The 16,042-nt window shown below is 39.8% G+C and overlaps 1 protein-coding gene across 1 annotated transcript in view; it reads right to left on the bottom strand.

The window, feature by feature from the left end:
• DBF4 (DBF4 zinc finger) overlaps positions 1–16,013 on the bottom strand; it is a 22,002-nt gene extending 5,989 nt beyond the window's left edge. Inside the window, exons 1-10 of the mRNA XM_044424911.1 lie at positions 15,875–16,013; positions 15,392–15,488; positions 13,593–13,768; positions 10,710–10,904; positions 9,740–9,790; positions 9,030–9,099; positions 8,838–8,914; positions 7,612–7,642; positions 7,356–7,398; positions 899–1,030 (exon numbers count right to left, since the gene is read on the bottom strand). Coding sequence (XP_044280846.1) covers positions 899–1,030; positions 7,356–7,398; positions 7,612–7,642; positions 8,838–8,914; positions 9,030–9,099; positions 9,740–9,790; positions 10,710–10,904; positions 13,593–13,768; positions 15,392–15,437 — 821 coding nt within the window. The 5' untranslated portion in view covers positions 15,438–15,488; positions 15,875–16,013. The remainder of the gene's footprint in view (positions 1–898; positions 1,031–7,355; positions 7,399–7,611; positions 7,643–8,837; positions 8,915–9,029; positions 9,100–9,739; positions 9,791–10,709; positions 10,905–13,592; positions 13,769–15,391; positions 15,489–15,874) is intronic.
• Positions 16,014–16,042: the final 29 nt, after the last annotated feature.

Below are 16,042 nucleotides of genomic sequence, written 5' to 3'. Positions count from 1 at the left end.
TACAAATTTTTCACTATTGACTTTCTACCTTACAATTATTTAAATGCAATTAAGTATAAAAGACAAATAGTAACTCAAAAATAAATAAATTGCCTCTTTGAGGCAGACACCAGCAGAAAGGCTATATGAAGAGCAAAAGAAGTAGGTGCAATATTTTCAAAGTGCAAAACTGAACAGTAGAAGAAACTCAGCTCCCTTCCCACTTATACATATGGTATTCCTCATTCACAGAATCCCAGCCTCTGACACTTACATTCCTGTCCACTCCCCCTTACTAACAGCACAGATCCCCTAATTTTACCCTCTTAGTGAGGTTTGCCCTCTTCTCCTTTTCTTCAACTCCATGGCATTCTGCCACCTTTGCCTAGAGTTCTCACAGGTTTCCACCCTTCAGCATATACATACTCTACCCTTCTTTCTAGCAGAGCCACCATAGGTTCAATGTCACGAAGTGTGCCTATCTCCCACTTCCTCATCCTACTCTGTCTCCTTTCTTTGCGTATATAGCCTCCATCCCCTGAATAAGGCTCCTCCTGTTCTCAAAGCAAGACTCATAGGTGCCTCCACTTTTTTGATGCATATTGCAATAACTAGAGGCATCCTCAGACACGGCTAATTTTATCTGGATTTTAACTTTTGACATTTACCTCGAGAATTTAGCACATAAAAGTAAATCAAAGTAATTCACTTAACAATGATGGAAACTCACAGACAACTAACTGGCAAACAGAAGGAAGGAGAGGAACAGAAAGCAAGATTAGATTATGAAAATATAAAATAAGCCTTTTACTGGTTGTAATTTTGTTATAAAAATCCGGGCTTGCATCTACCCTCTCTAGCCCCTTACCAAATTTTGCCATATCCCATTGCTTCCCCACAGCCTTCCACTTTCAATTACCTTTGTTTATTTTGAATTTGCTTCTGGCCATTAGCATTCTTCTTTTCTACATCAAATGGGCTATAAGGTCGTGGATTAAAATAGTTGATAACAGGAAAGCTGGGTAGTTGCAAGTAAAATGGCCTGTAGTGACTATAAAAAAAAAAAAAAAAAAAACAGCCATCTCAGTGCTATTGAGCATAAACATGAAAAATAAATAAATAGCTATTCACTGCAATGTAATATGTTATCTGCCGTGAATATCATACGATCATATTCATAACCATAAAACAAACCATGAAATGATAAGATAATTCCTTATACTGCAATAAGGCCATTTATTAAAACTCAGCATGAAGACTACACCTAAGACACTCATTATTTTGCCTACAGGCTAATTATTGGATATTCGAACACTAACTTAATATATTATTGCAATAGTAATACAAAAAATACAATTATTACACTGTGATTATAACAAGACCCTTGATTCCCAACTTGTTTTGACAAACTGGAAAGGCTAAATCAGCAGTCCTCAAACATTTTCAATAGTTGAAAGGCTGTGCTGTCCATTGCAGGCTGGTGAGGTGGGGGTGCCTGGGGGAGCGGGCTGGTGAGATACCATCAGGCACGTGTGGTGGTGGCTCGCTACCTTGGAGATCTCCCAGCAAGTCCAAAACCATCTCCAAGTGAGCAAGCCACCACCTCCCTGCCTACACTGCGAGGCAGCGGCAAAAGCGCACATACGGGAGGCGGCTCGCTCGCTCAGAGACCATCTCCGAGTGAGCAAGCCATCGCCTCCCCACCTGCGCAGCAAGCGTGCACGCGGGCGGCGAACAGTGGCATGGGCCAGATCTATCCCGTGGGCCGTAGTTTGAGGACCCATGGGCTAAATAATGGACTTTGAATAATGTGTGCAAAACTGCAGTGCAATCCTGCTGTATTGTTGTATTAAACTTGCTTTGGTAAAACATTCTTAACCATTTTTATTGTATCAGAAAAGCAACAGGTTAGAACTATTGCATAAAACATAATCACGCCAGCTATGCCACTGCTTCAGGCTACAATCTTTTACCTAGGAGTAAGTTCCACTGAACTCATTCGGATGATTTCTGAGTAAAATATGTATAGGATCGTACTGTTAGTAAATGAAGAACTTTTGTCTGCAGAATTTGACGGACAGTTTTGAAAAAGGCCTAGTCACATGATTTCTAGCTCTCACATTTGCCATACTCACATCACACAGTAATCCACCAAAGCAAAAAAAAAAAAAAAAAGAAACAAAAAAGTGTCCTCGGTAATTTCAAGGTATAGTAATGTAAAGAACAAGGTTGACTGCTTTGCAGTCTTAATCTATGTTTAAGAGTCATCTATGCCTTGTTAAGTGGCACTTACTTGCAAGCAGTATGCAAGTAGCCTGCTTATCACTTCATAATGTAAAGCTACTGCACAATGTACGCAAGTTCAATGTAACTTATGAAGAGTTACTTGGTGGAACGTAAGGATTACTTTGAGCGAACGTATATAGGATTATATGATCTCTGATTCTTGTTGCCTCTCCCCTCATAGTACTTACAGAAACAGCAATGATCAATTCTGCTTATGAGGGCAGACTCATATTTCAGTTAAAGAGAAAGGAAGAAAAACAAATCGTTTGGGGGATGACATTACTGGGACAAGGAAGAGTGAAATCAATTGCTTTGAAATATAGCCACTGCTCATGTAGCCTGGATGAATTCAGCAAGTGTACTACTACTAGTGTGAAAATGAAGAGTTGAGATGGGGTGGTCAATCAAAGCAGAGGTAAAATCAGGAGCCACCTACTTCTGTTTCCACTTTGCCTGAATTGCAGCAATACACAATGAACTGGTTTGCATGATCATCACAGCCCACCATAGCTTATTTAAACCATGATGGACTGAGGAATGGGCTGGGTGGAATTTGAATATGCAAGCCATAATGAGCATAGCTTACTGTGTCTTCCAAACCCAGCAGGGATGGATTGTACAAGGCCTAAACAATCCTTCCATAACTGAAAACAGATAATGGTGGGCTGCAGTGATTGTGCAACTGGATCATTCTGTATTGCTCTAGTCCAACCAGCACAGAAGCAACATGGCTGCTGCTATCACCTCTCTCACTGGTTGTCCTGTCTCATCTAAGTAGTGCTTCAGAAAATTCAGGTCAAGAATAAGCCTATCTCATTCACCCAGAAAAATGTAGACACATGAAACAAACTGCCCACACATAATTTGATTCTCCTGCTTTCTATACCATTCCTTTGTTCTGGACTGCTGGCACATAATACTTCCAGATAGACTGTACTGTACAATTCAGCAATCAGTTATTCCCTCTAATTTGTCTCTCTTCAAATTCTATTCCTACTAGTAGGAAAAATATCCCAACTTTGGGAAATTCTTGTCCTATATACTTTTTATTTGGTTAAGTCTTTAATAAACCATTCGATTAGCAACAGCTCTCAGAACAGTGAACAATTAAAACAAACATAATAAACATACAATATATCACAATGCAGTTATCTACATTGGAATATAACACCAATCAACAGCAACCATAAATAATAGTAATAATGCATAATATGAGAACAAAACCAAATCACAACATGCCAATAATATACAGACTAGTATAAAATACTATAACATAACCATTAATACTATATTATCTAACAATTAAAATGCTGGGAAAATAAAAGGTTTTAGCCAGGCACTGAAATATACAAAAAGTCAGTGCCAGGTGTATCTCCCTGTGGTGCCAATTCCATTTTGAATCAGTATTTAAATATTTCTTATACTATCCATACATACAAAGTTTACAACTGCTAAATGCATGCTTTCTTGTGGTGCTTCAGTCTGAGGGGAATAGGAGACAAATAGTACTTGCTAAAAATTACAGGCATCTTAAAAAGCAGTTATATATAGCCTTCCTTAAGATCAATGCAGCAGTTTCTTTGAAGATGTCTGCATCTTTCAACATTTGACGGAGAACTCTAAGCAGGTAAGAGACAGTGTTGTTCCTTAAAAACAAATCACTTAGGATACTTATTTTGTGCTGACCAGGGAAATTTGTATCTGAAGGTACAAGCACATTGTTTCATACCTATTGCCAAACATAGCGGCATACAATACCTAAAGAACTAATGAAACAAAACTTTTCCCAGGGGACAAGCAAGGTCACTGTGTTAAGTGGCAGACGATATGCTACAAGTTCTGCATAAATTAGAAGCTGGGAAGGCAGGCAGCTTCTAATTATAAGCAGCACTGTTGCCAGATGAGCACAGAACTTTTTGGCACAGGACCACCATCCATAAACAACAAAAGAAAACAAATCCATTCTAAGTTGAATGACTACACTAGAAAAATCCAGATTTCAAAATAAACTTTTAAAGAAGAGAAGGTGCAAGAGCAGCTAGCAGGAGAATGATGCTCATTAAAAACTGGTCAAGATGGGAGAAGCCCAAGAGCTTGTTCACGAAGTCCAACTGTCCCACCAGCTCAGCTGTTGTTAGGACTGTCAATTTATAATGTTACTTTTCAAGGAAAACACTCTTACAGCTTTAGTTTTCCACTGATTTTACCAGGTCATTCACAAGCACAATTTAAGTGTCATGCTGGTAGCTGAGTAGCCACAGCTTTCGACCACACCATGGACCCCAGGGTTCATAGTTGGACCAAATTGCTTTCCACCGCTCAGAATCTTTCTGCCAAACAGGCATGTGGATCTGCAGCAATCTCAAAAAGTTCCCACATGGTAATATGTCCCTTGCAAGGCAATTCAGAAGTTCTGGTGCCTGAATTCCACATCTTCTCCAACAACACAGGATTACTTACACATTACTGTTAACATGCATATAACACCTTCTGCTAAAAAGCCATCGAGGTGCTATACAAAAAATTCACACACAGTAAAAGAATAAAAGACAAAAAGAATAGAACACTGTATTTAAAAAGATAATCAATAAAAAGGTGTCTGCTCATCCAAGCAAGGCTTCCTAGAATATTTTTTTACAGGAGCCAGAAACAACACAATGTTGGTGTCTGCCTGACCTCCAGAGACAGGAAGTTCCACAGAAATGGAGCAGTCACACTAAATCCCCTTCTCTGGATAGCCTCCAAATGGGTTGAACTTCATGACCAAGCAGATTAAAAGGAAGAAAACAATCTCCTAAGTTGTTTAGGGCTTTATGTTCCAGTAGTGAGCAGACAGCAGTTCCCACAGCAAAGGAACTGAATGCTGAAAAGGGGCAGCTCCTGTCAACAGCAAAGCCGCTGCATTCTGCACTTGATCCTGCTTTCAGAGTAGGCTTAAGGAAAGCCCTATATAACATACTTTGCCCTCATTCAACCCATCACTGAGTCTAGGCACTGATCCAGGACTGATTCAGATGTCACAGGGAGCCAGTGTTGTATGTCATCAGCATACTCATTTCCCTTGACTCCAAATGCCCTAATGATTTCCCCCCAGCAATTTAACACAGATATTGAACAACATTTAGAATGAATACCCAGCAGAACTGCACACCTGAATTGTCAAGTGGCCAAATACTGTTCTCTGAAATCAACTTTGCAGGTAAGACCAGAGCCAGGGTAACACCATGCCTCCAATTTTCAGTCTACAAAGCTGATCTATGGTTGATCGTATGAAAAGCTACTGAGAGAACTAACAGTAATTAATAGGCTTCTATGCCTCCATTCCTCCCACAAATAACAGTAATACATCAAAGGCATCAAAAGCTGATTTGGTCCTGCAACCAGGATGAAACCCAGACTGGAATAGCTCTAGATAATAATATCTTCCAATGCTCTCAAGTACCTTCCGTAAGAAAGAGCATTTGCCATTGAGAGGTAGTTTTAAAGTACCATTAGGTTCAAAGTAGGTTACTTCAGGAGTGGTTGCACTACTTCTTCCTTAAGGGCAGCATGAACCAACCCTTCATACAGAAATAGATTTACCACCACAGGGACCCACCCAGTCAAACTGCCTTGACTAGCTTTTATTAGCCTAGAAGGGCAAGGATCAGAGCCATGTGATTGGCCACAATGTTTTAAGCACCTTGCTCAGGTCAAAAAGGGCAGCCCCTCCAAGTTCTCACAGGGCATGCTGAAGGGGCAGTTCATGTTTATTACTTAAAGGGATAGCAAAGGGCAGCTCTGCAGCTAGCTTTTGTCACCCCAGGGCAGCCACAATGAGCCAAAACCAGCTTACAATTGTAGTTGACAGAGGAAACTCATTCCTCCTCCTAGTATCCTCTTGGATATTGGGGAAAGGAACAAAGCACCCACAATGAGCCTGATTATCTGCCAGGCTCATCATACATACTTCAAAAAACAACCAACCCACTCTGGTCACTGTATCATGCAAACTTAGTCACCAACCTGACTTACAAATACAAACAGTATGCATACAAGAAATAGAATTTAGAAAAAACGGAATGTACATAGTAAGGAGAAACTGAAATACAACTGAAAACTTAGTTTGAAAAACCACAGGATACTAAACAAATGATGTTATAACAAATAAAATTACTATTACCACTACCACAGCTGCAAAACTGTCCACTTTCCTGGGAGTAAGCCCCCCCCCCCACCGCTGGACTTAGCAGACACACACATAGGATTGTACTATGACACACAAACATACATATATAGAAAATGACTGAAAGACAAGGAATTAACAGGATCTGAATTTAAAAAGTTTCTTTCCTCCCTTAATGTGGTAAGAGGTAAACTTCTAAGTCTTAAGAGAGACACACAAATCAAGAGAAAGATTAGAAAGAAATAACAGCAAAGATCAGTTAAGATCATGAGACAAACCAATAATCTGAAAAGGAGAAAGAATAAAAGGGGAATCAGTATCAGGAAGAAGCTACTAAGAAAAACAACAAGCTGCTTACAGCTAAGGCACTGACAGCAACTAGAACTAAGGGAAGAAGCATTCCCTTTTAATGAAAGTCACAAGTAGCCCTTCCCATAAATTCCCAAATAAAACAGAAGGAAGACCTGCCAATCCCAGCAATTAAGGGGGTAAAAACAACCAAAATGAGGATCTAGATTCTCTTCTGGCCACTTCAGAGAGAAGCCTATTTCACCCAAGGAAGTCCAAGGGGGCCTGATTTAGTTTGGGTCAAATCTAAATACACATCTTTACTGCATAGTTTCATTTTCTATTTCCCTTCAATTAGTTTTGTTATCTTCTTTCTTATGTTTATGTAAATCAAATATATATTCAGGAATTCTAACATAGTGTGCGATCCAAACACAGAGAAAAAACATCAAAATCAATAGGACTTAATTTAGTCTGGATCCAACTGAGAATATAGTTCTATACAGTTTTCCTGCAGATTGATTAAACCATCACTACATCTAATGTTATCAACAAATGGGAAGATAAAGAACCCAGATTTTATTTTTTTGGAAATGTGTTGAAGTGAGACATTAACTCATTTGAAAATAGCACTTACCACTTTCTATCCTCTACTTTCAGAAAGGGAGTTTTCAGTCTACCTGTGCAAAAGAATTTAGGTATTTTTAAACTTTTCATTATACTCAAATTATAGTAACATGCTTGTTTCAAAAATAACTAACAAGCAGCTTCCATGTATACTTTGTATAGAATCATTCTGTATTTGAATAATCTTGCCTAAAATAATCCATCAATACTTCTCTTCTGTGTTTAGCAAAATAGGTAATAATATCAGTCATGTCTTGAATACTTACTTTTTGTTTTGCGATCAGTTGATTCTTTCTCCTGTTTAAGAGAAACATTGCTGTGAATATTTTACTCACTGAACACTGCATTTGCTTCAAATTCTTATAGTTGAATACAGGTGCAGGAAAATAGCCTTGTTAATTGCACTACATTTGTGAGGTGTGATCCATTAAAAATGGATAGAACAGGGCTCATCTTATTTTGCAAGGCTCTCAAATTATAGTTTAAGACAGCTAAGTTTTATTCCTGTACTGTTAACATATTTGAAATGGGCACATTCAGAGCAAGGATTAAGGTTAGGATGAGAAAGATGAGGTTTCATGAGGTTTTGAAAAAAGTCATCTCCCTGCATATTCTTATTAGGTTTATATATAGTTTACCGTATTTTAAAAGCAGTCACACTGAGACTATACCATTAAACAGGGATATTTCAGGAAGAAGGAAAAACAAAGGTATTCTTTTTTATCATTCTAAACCTGCCACTATAAAGGAAAGGGCTTTCACATTAACTGCTAGCTAATCTTTTGAACCAGCGCTTTTTATACAAGAAAAAGTGTAATCAAAGTCCAAGCATATCTACCTCTCTTGTTCAGGTGAGGCAACTGATGTTTTAAACTTGCCTTGGGCATATTAATAACTAGATGAGACCAGTAAACTGAATTTCCATCCAGATACCAGAGATAAATTGGTTGTAGGTAGGTAGTTTAAGTATAATTTACTTAATTCTGGAACAGGATCAAATCATAGTTTGGAGGAGTTCTTGGATTCATCATTGTCACTGAGGTGCAGGTGGTCTTGGTAGATAAGGGCACCTATCAACTCAGGTTAGTTAGACCAAAGTGGACAGATAGGCATGTGACAGTTATTTCAATAACCTCCGATTTGCACTATTGCAATACATGAGGCTTTCTTTGAAAATAGTCTGCAAATGTCCTTAGTCCAAAACCAGGTAGCTACACAGTTAACTTGAACTGACCAATACAATCAAACATGACATTACTGTGTCATCTACACAGGCTGACATTTTTGGCCCAATTACAAGTGCTGCTTTTAATCCTCCTGGAAGTATGTGAAAACTGTGAACAATAACTTTTTTAATGATACTGGAACTAGCACATAAGTATTTTTGCCAAGGTCTTTCAATCACATACATGATAAAAGGTAAATGTTTAAGAAGTCATTTGTATACAGTTTTTTTAAAATATTTTCTTCTGAAATAAGGAAGCGTACTTACCACATCTTTGATTTCTGCACTTGCTTTCTTTATCAAAGAGAGATGGTTTTTCTTTTGATCAATATAATTCTTAATATCTATTTCAGAAAAAAATAGGAAATTAAAATTATGAGACATTATCTAACATCCTAAAAGAACTGACAAAATACTTTAGTGATCAAATAAGCATTAGCTTTATTTAAATATACTTGCCATCAACATGAAGTATTTTCACTCCCCAACTCAAAGCATTCGATAGTATACTACCTGATGGGATTAATTCCTGAAAGACAAACATTTAACCCTTTCACGTTTTAAATATTTCAGCATGGATATGTGTGAATTTATTTATTTAAAACATTTTTATGCCATCCCCATCACAACGAAGCCTTGGGGCGGCTCACAACAGAAACAAAATACATAAATAATAACAATGTAACAATAAAAAAATTATTTAAAAACCCCTGGTGCATCTTGGCTAAAAATTTAAAATCCTATAAATACAAATAATTTAACAATTAAAATAAGTTTTAAATAAAAAGGTCTTAGCCTGGCACCGAAAAATAAATAACGACGGCGCCAGGCGGACCTCTCTGGGGAGCGCATTCCATAGATGGGGCACCACCAGAGAAAGAAAGCCCTCCTCCGGGTACAGCCTCGGTAGTGTTCTCTGTACTCGCATTGAGCCTGACATTCCATCAATGTGAATCAATTGCATAGAAAAAAACAGGGCTAAAAACCAGGGCTAAAATCAGATCTCAATCAGTATACTCTTGTATCATATTAGAGAAGTGGTTTGGTGGTTTTGCATAGGGACTTTCTGAAGTAACAAAAAAGTCACTCCAGATTAACACTTGAACGTAGTGGCAAGTTACATGAATTTAAAGTATACGAAGACTGTTATGCTATTATATTTAACATACCTGTTCTTTTATTGCTTTTTCAACTAAGGATTTTCCTCTACTCATGCGCACCTAGTAAAGAAATACAGAACATTTGTATAAGTCACTATTGCCTTTAATAACAAAGTATTTAAAGGGACAACTTTATAAGAAAAAGAATTTGCAAAGAAAACAGTGATTCCCTCAGGTATGCAATCCTAAACTTAGAATTAGATTTATAAGGGAACTCATTTATAATGGAGATCATATAGTTCAGGAAATTCACTATTACTTATTTGGAACAAGTCACTGGAACCTCTGACAAAACATTATCAGCAGCGGACTCCTCAGTTGAATAAACTGCTGAAACATACTCAGGAAACAGCATCTGAAGGAACACAGAAATCCAGAGTTGTGACAATAAATGCTAAGTGACACACAAAGTTCCATGGAAGAAATAAACAACTAGCTCACATGTCCTTAGTATCTGTGATCCACACATATACTCCTAAACAGTGTCTTTAATATTTTATTTTTTATCTTATAAATAGTAAATTCTTTTGTAAAATGAGGGGAATGATCAGGCCAAAATGATATCTATTATTGTAAATTTAATAAATGTACTTTTGTAAGCAATAGAGATTTGATACATTAAAACAGTGTACGTGTATTAAAAATCACCACCAATGAAGTGGTTTGCAAGATTTCTGAATCATTCTGTCTTTTTAAAATCAGCCTGAAACAGATAACCCTGCAACTGTGTCACTCCAGAACTAAATCCTGAATTATCATAGATAAGAACAGGATGATCAGTCCATATCCTGACCCAGACTATTTTATTCAAGTCATTCTTTGCTTGAGGAACATTAACTAGAACATTGGAAGTTCAGGCTAGCTTTGAATGATGAGATATGAAATTGTTAACAAATCAGCTTTACTTGATTACAGTATGTTTTAAAAAGAAGTATCTGCAGGATAGGATGAGTGGTGAGGAGGCAGAAATGAAACTTACTGTGTCCACCATCTTAAATGAACTTCCATCATGCCTATCTCTTCTGCTGCTTGGATGAGGTGAACTGTTTCCTCCATTATATACAGATTCTGGGCTTGGAACCGGAGATGCTTGTACTAGACTCTGAGCAAATTTTGCTTCCTTTTTATTAGAGATCAGATAGCTAATATCTTTGCTCAGAAATCCTTCAACTCTCTAAATGTAGAAAGAAAAAAGTATTATTTCACAGCTGGAGATTATCACAGTATTTAACACAAAAGTTACAAAAAAGTATCTGACACTAATTTAATGCATAGGAATGCCCCATTTCATACGTGCTCAAGCAGTATGAAAGCTGCTCTTCCAGACTGCAGTCCAGATGCCTCTACTTGTGAATGAAATAACACATGCAGAAACCTGATCAGAATAGTGCATATATCACCATTTGCTAAGTTATATGATCCAGCAGAGATAGTTCCTTGAAATACATTTAAATAGTAGTTGTGCCACATAAAGGACTACTCAAGGCTGCTGCTGTTATGTTCTATCATGTTGTCTCTGACTTATGGCAACCTTATGAATTAAAGTCCTATGTGTAACATCCTTGCTCAGCTGTCATATACTCAAGGCTGCTATTTCCTTTATGGAATAGATCCATCTCCTCTTTGGCCTTCCTCTTCTGCCTTCAACTTTCCCTGGCATGATTGTTTTCTCCTGTGATTCTTAACTTCTTATGATGTGCCCAAAACTTCAGTTTTGTCACTTTTGCTTCCAGGGAAAGTTTTTGTCTTGATTTGGTCTAGAAACCACTTGTTCACCTTTCTGTTGATCCAGGGTATTTTCAAAGGTCTCCTCCAGCACCATTTTTGAACACATCCATTTTCTTTACCATCCAACTTTCACACTGATGCATAGTGATCAAGAATACAATACTGTAGATGATCTTGACCTTGGTCTCAAGTGAAATGTCCTTACACTTAAGTTCCTCCATTGCTGCCATTCCAAGTCTCAGTCTTCTTTAAAATTCTTGGCTAAGTCTTCATTTCAATTGATGATTGAATCAAGGTTATACAAAATCTTTCACAATTTCCATTTCCTCATTGTTGACCTTAAAGCAGTCCAATTCTGTAGTAAGGATTCTGGTTTTCTTAATTTTCAGCTACAATCTTGCTTTTGCACTTCCTTTTTTCTTTCAGCAGCACTTGTTTCAATTTGCTGCTGCTTTCTGGCAGTACCATGCTATCTTCTACATATCTTAAATTACTGATGTATCTTCCAACAATTTACACTCCTGTTTCCTCTGATCCTAATCCAGCTTTCCCTATTGTTGTGTGTACGGAGAGATAAAATACAACCTTGCCTCACATCTTTACCAATAAAACACCATCCTGTTTCTCCATATTAACCTAACAGTAGCTTTATACTCTAAGCAACAAAGGTCACCTCCCCGCTTCTGTTCATGTGACCTTCCACTGGTCAAAGGTCCCTGCTTTCACAGTAGGGCATATTTAGATCCCACCTAAAACATACCAACAGGCTCACAGAATGTTTCAGCTGTGTCAACAGACTTAGAAAAGTCTAAGAAAAGTCTAAGAAAAGCCATTATCTACTGGCTGAAAATATAGCAATACTACCAGTACTCCACTGTAAGGCTTCATACAAATATTAATGAGATAATATACATGACTTGCTACAAGAACATGGAGTAAATGTACTGGGTTTGCAAGACAGCTTGAATTTTTGAATGGGTTTACACAACAAGACAAGACCCTTGGCTCAGGTGCATCCACCATGGTTTATAAACCCAGCTTCTATTGTTTATAACCCACCTGGAAAAGCCTTACCTACTGAACCCAGGAATAACACAAACCTCTACAAAGCTCCTTGACAAGAGTGGAAAGCATTCCTTGCTGCTCTAGCCAATCCACTTGGAGGTGGCTCTCAGCTTTCCTTCCACCCTGTACTGTGCCTTCTCAGGATGGTGGTGGGGCTACAAGAACTGTAATCAGCTTGGCTGACCTTTGTGTCAGCCAAGCCAAAAGCAGCTGCTTTCATGGACAAGCAAAGCTAGGCTGTGCTTTGCTCAGCCTACTTAAGAGTAAACTATGCAGAGGATCTCCTCCCATCTAGTGCTGTGATAGCACTCGAGCTGTGCTCTGCTCTGTCTACAGTCAGTCACATCATGGACACATGCCATAGTTTCTAAGACACTGGGGGCTTACAGTGTCATACCAACCCAACCTTTTTCTGAAAAAAAAATCCAATCAAAATTATTAAATTATTTTAGCCTATTTTTGTGATCAACATTGTATCTGATCTATCATGCTGGCCACAAAGTTAGGTTAAAATAGTAATTATAATTAAAGAGGTTGGAAGTATTCATATGTGTGTTCAGCTACCTCACTCAATAACCTTCAGCAAAGTTTTACCAAAATGCTTCCAAGAGTACTTCCATTCTTAGAAATACAGGTACATTCCTGGACAATAGGAAGAGTGCCATAATACGTTAAAAACAAATCCGTTTGTCCATGTCTTCTGAATTAGGTATGTTCTATTCTGATCATGAATCCATCATATCAGATGACACATACCATCCTGTATTAGGATTTGAATTCTGCAATTCTATGCTGTACATATTAGCATACAGGTATCACTTTCTCCATTTCCCTGATGAATATACCTGGAAATTATCACCACTATCTTGCCTACTTCTTTGTCCCTTGCATTCCTGTTCTTAAAACTTTGCTCAACAGTTAGCTCTGGGCTTTTGCCACTGTAGTCCCTGGGTACCTGAGAAACTTTTATGCATACAACCTAATTTTGGAGTCTTCTCTCCAAAAAACCATTTTCTTATATTTGCATTATTCATTAGCTTTTAAAGAATAGGAAAAAAAGTTAACTTACCCCTCCCAATTCCTTAAGATCTTTTGCTATTTTCTCAGAAAGGATATTAGATGGAATGTCAAGGTAAAACACCTTCCCAGTAAGTGGCTTGTATTTTAATTTATCTGACTTTGTGGACTCTTTCTTCACAGTTTTTGAGGGAGGCCTGCTTCTTTCTGTTCTTCCTTGCATATCACCTATAAAAATGTGGGGGAGAATTCAGTCAACAAATGGGACTGTTATCTGTTTATACACAAATTCCTTTGAGGGAAACAAAATCAGATGTCTGAAAAGCCCACAACTGGGCATGTTAAAGCTGTTCGCCACATAAAGCTACATGTGGTAAGATCAAGAGCAGATCACCCCTGCCTTCCTCATCATACACAGAATATACTAGGAGAGCCAGACAGGTTGTGCACCCCTTAAATGCAAAGTACAGTGGTACCTCGGCTCACAAACTTAATCTGTTCCAGAACTCTGGTCGTGACCCAAATTGGTCGTGAGCCAAGTTAAATTCTCCCATAAGGTTCAATGTAAATAAGGTTAATCCATTCTGGAACCATTTTTTTAATCAGAAAAATGTGAAGCAAAGTGACACAGAACAACAAAGATCGCAGCCATCTCCCCCTCCCCACCCCAAGCACAAGTGCGGTCCTCTCCGCCCCCCCCCCCAGCACAACCGAGATCACGCCTGTCATCCCTGCACACACCTGTTATCCTGGCAGCTGGGGGGGGGGGGAGAGGGGCACGAATGGGGTGCACTGGGGGGGTGGAGATGGGCGCGATCGTGCAGGTGGGGGGTGGAGATGGTCGAGATCGCGGGCGCGATCGTGCTGGAAAGCTGGGCGCAATCACGGGCGTGTTCATGCAGGGAAGACGTGCATGATCACGGATGCGCTCCTGCAGGAAAGACGGGTGCAATCTCAGCCATCTCCCCCACCCCCAACCAGCACAATCACGGCCATCTCCCCACTTGGTGGGGGTGGGGAGATGGCGGCGATCTTGGTTGCCACCCAATGCGGAGTTCACGACCCACATAAAAATTTTCATGAAATTTTTGTTTGCAACCCAATTTGGTCATGACCCAAGGCGTACATGAGCCGAGGTACCACTGTAGTCATATCTCTGCAGCAGAGCAGCACTCTGACAAAAATTTGGGCATGGGCACCAGGTACTATACTCTGACACATCTGGAGGGAAGGAACTCAGGAAGGCAGATGTGAGGGCAACAATTCTGCAAACATGAATTCAGTCAGTTTTATTGTTCCAGGCAATATTTTCAGTTGAATATTTTCTATTAACAAGAAATCCGCTTTTTGTTAATCCAGCTATTCCAGAATGTTGAATCAAGATTTTAAAAAATGTGTTTTTGGACATATTTTGATACCTTAGATCTACAACTGGCGAAGAGTACTATCTCTATGCAGAACAAACGATGCCATATCTACATCTGAGCAACTTTGCAAACATTATTTGGTATTTGCTTTTTGAACACAAAAATCAGTCACAGCAATTGTTTCCAGTACAGTTTATGCGGCCTTATGAAACACAGTTGCATTAAATGGAGATAAACATATGCTCTAACTTACAAGAAGGTATCTAATTGTTATCAACTTAGGAAGCCTCCTTGTTATGTCTAAGGAAATCCAGCCTCTCTCAATTTCCAGAGAAAAGGGGGGCAGCAACAGATTGGAACTGCAGCGTTGGCAACAAGCTTCTTCGAAAATCGGCCGACAAGTTAATAAAAGTAGTCTGCGAACCAAGCTGAAGTTTCAAGCCACCGTTCCTAGTACCAGAGGAAAGGAAGCACGAGCACTTACAGGGAAACTGTCCTTTGCTGCTGCTTTTCAAACCACTTGGTTTCATCTTCCTGGGAAGTCACATTTTCTCCATTCACCTCCCTGTGACGGTTACAACCTGGGAAGTTTGTGGGGGGTGGGGTGCGGGGAGAGAAAGCGTTCGCAGAAGTTAAAAGGCACCGAAAATAACGTTTTGTCGTTTAAAACCTCCGTAAGGCAGCTGGGCGGAGCGACGGTCCAGCGTCGATTTCCTCCCGCTTCAGCCGGGCCCCCCGCTTTCACCCACGCCCGCTTGGGAGCCGCAGCCCCACTCACCCTGGCTTCCCCGCTGGCCTGGTCCCCACGGGGGCAGCGCCTGCTGTCCGCGCCCGCTTCCCTTGCGCCCCCTCTCCGTACCCGCCGCCTCCGCCCCCGAAGCGGAGGGACGGTTGGAGTTTGAAATGTGCGTTCCCGCCGTGCGCACGACCCCCTCTCCCCTCACCGCGCTCCCTGCCTGCGCCTCACCCCAACGCGGCGGGACCCATGGCGCCGGCCGGCACGGGCGCTGCTCAGTATCCCCGCGAGTCGGCCATCGAAGTAGCTGTTCGCCGCCGTTTCCCGCCTCTGCCCAACCGGGCCTACCAGAAGCTGCCGAGCTTGGCCTCGCCTCCTTGCTCGGGCTGATCGACGCTG

Source organism: Varanus komodoensis, unplaced genomic scaffold, assembly GCF_004798865.1.
Source record: "Varanus komodoensis strain SLA01 unplaced genomic scaffold, ASM479886v1 scaffold15, whole genome shotgun sequence".
In the NCBI taxonomy this organism is placed as follows: Eukaryota; Metazoa; Chordata; class Lepidosauria; order Squamata; family Varanidae; genus Varanus; species Varanus komodoensis.
The sequence above is the reverse complement of the archived record's forward strand: the minus strand, read 5'-3'. Positions and strand labels throughout refer to the sequence as shown.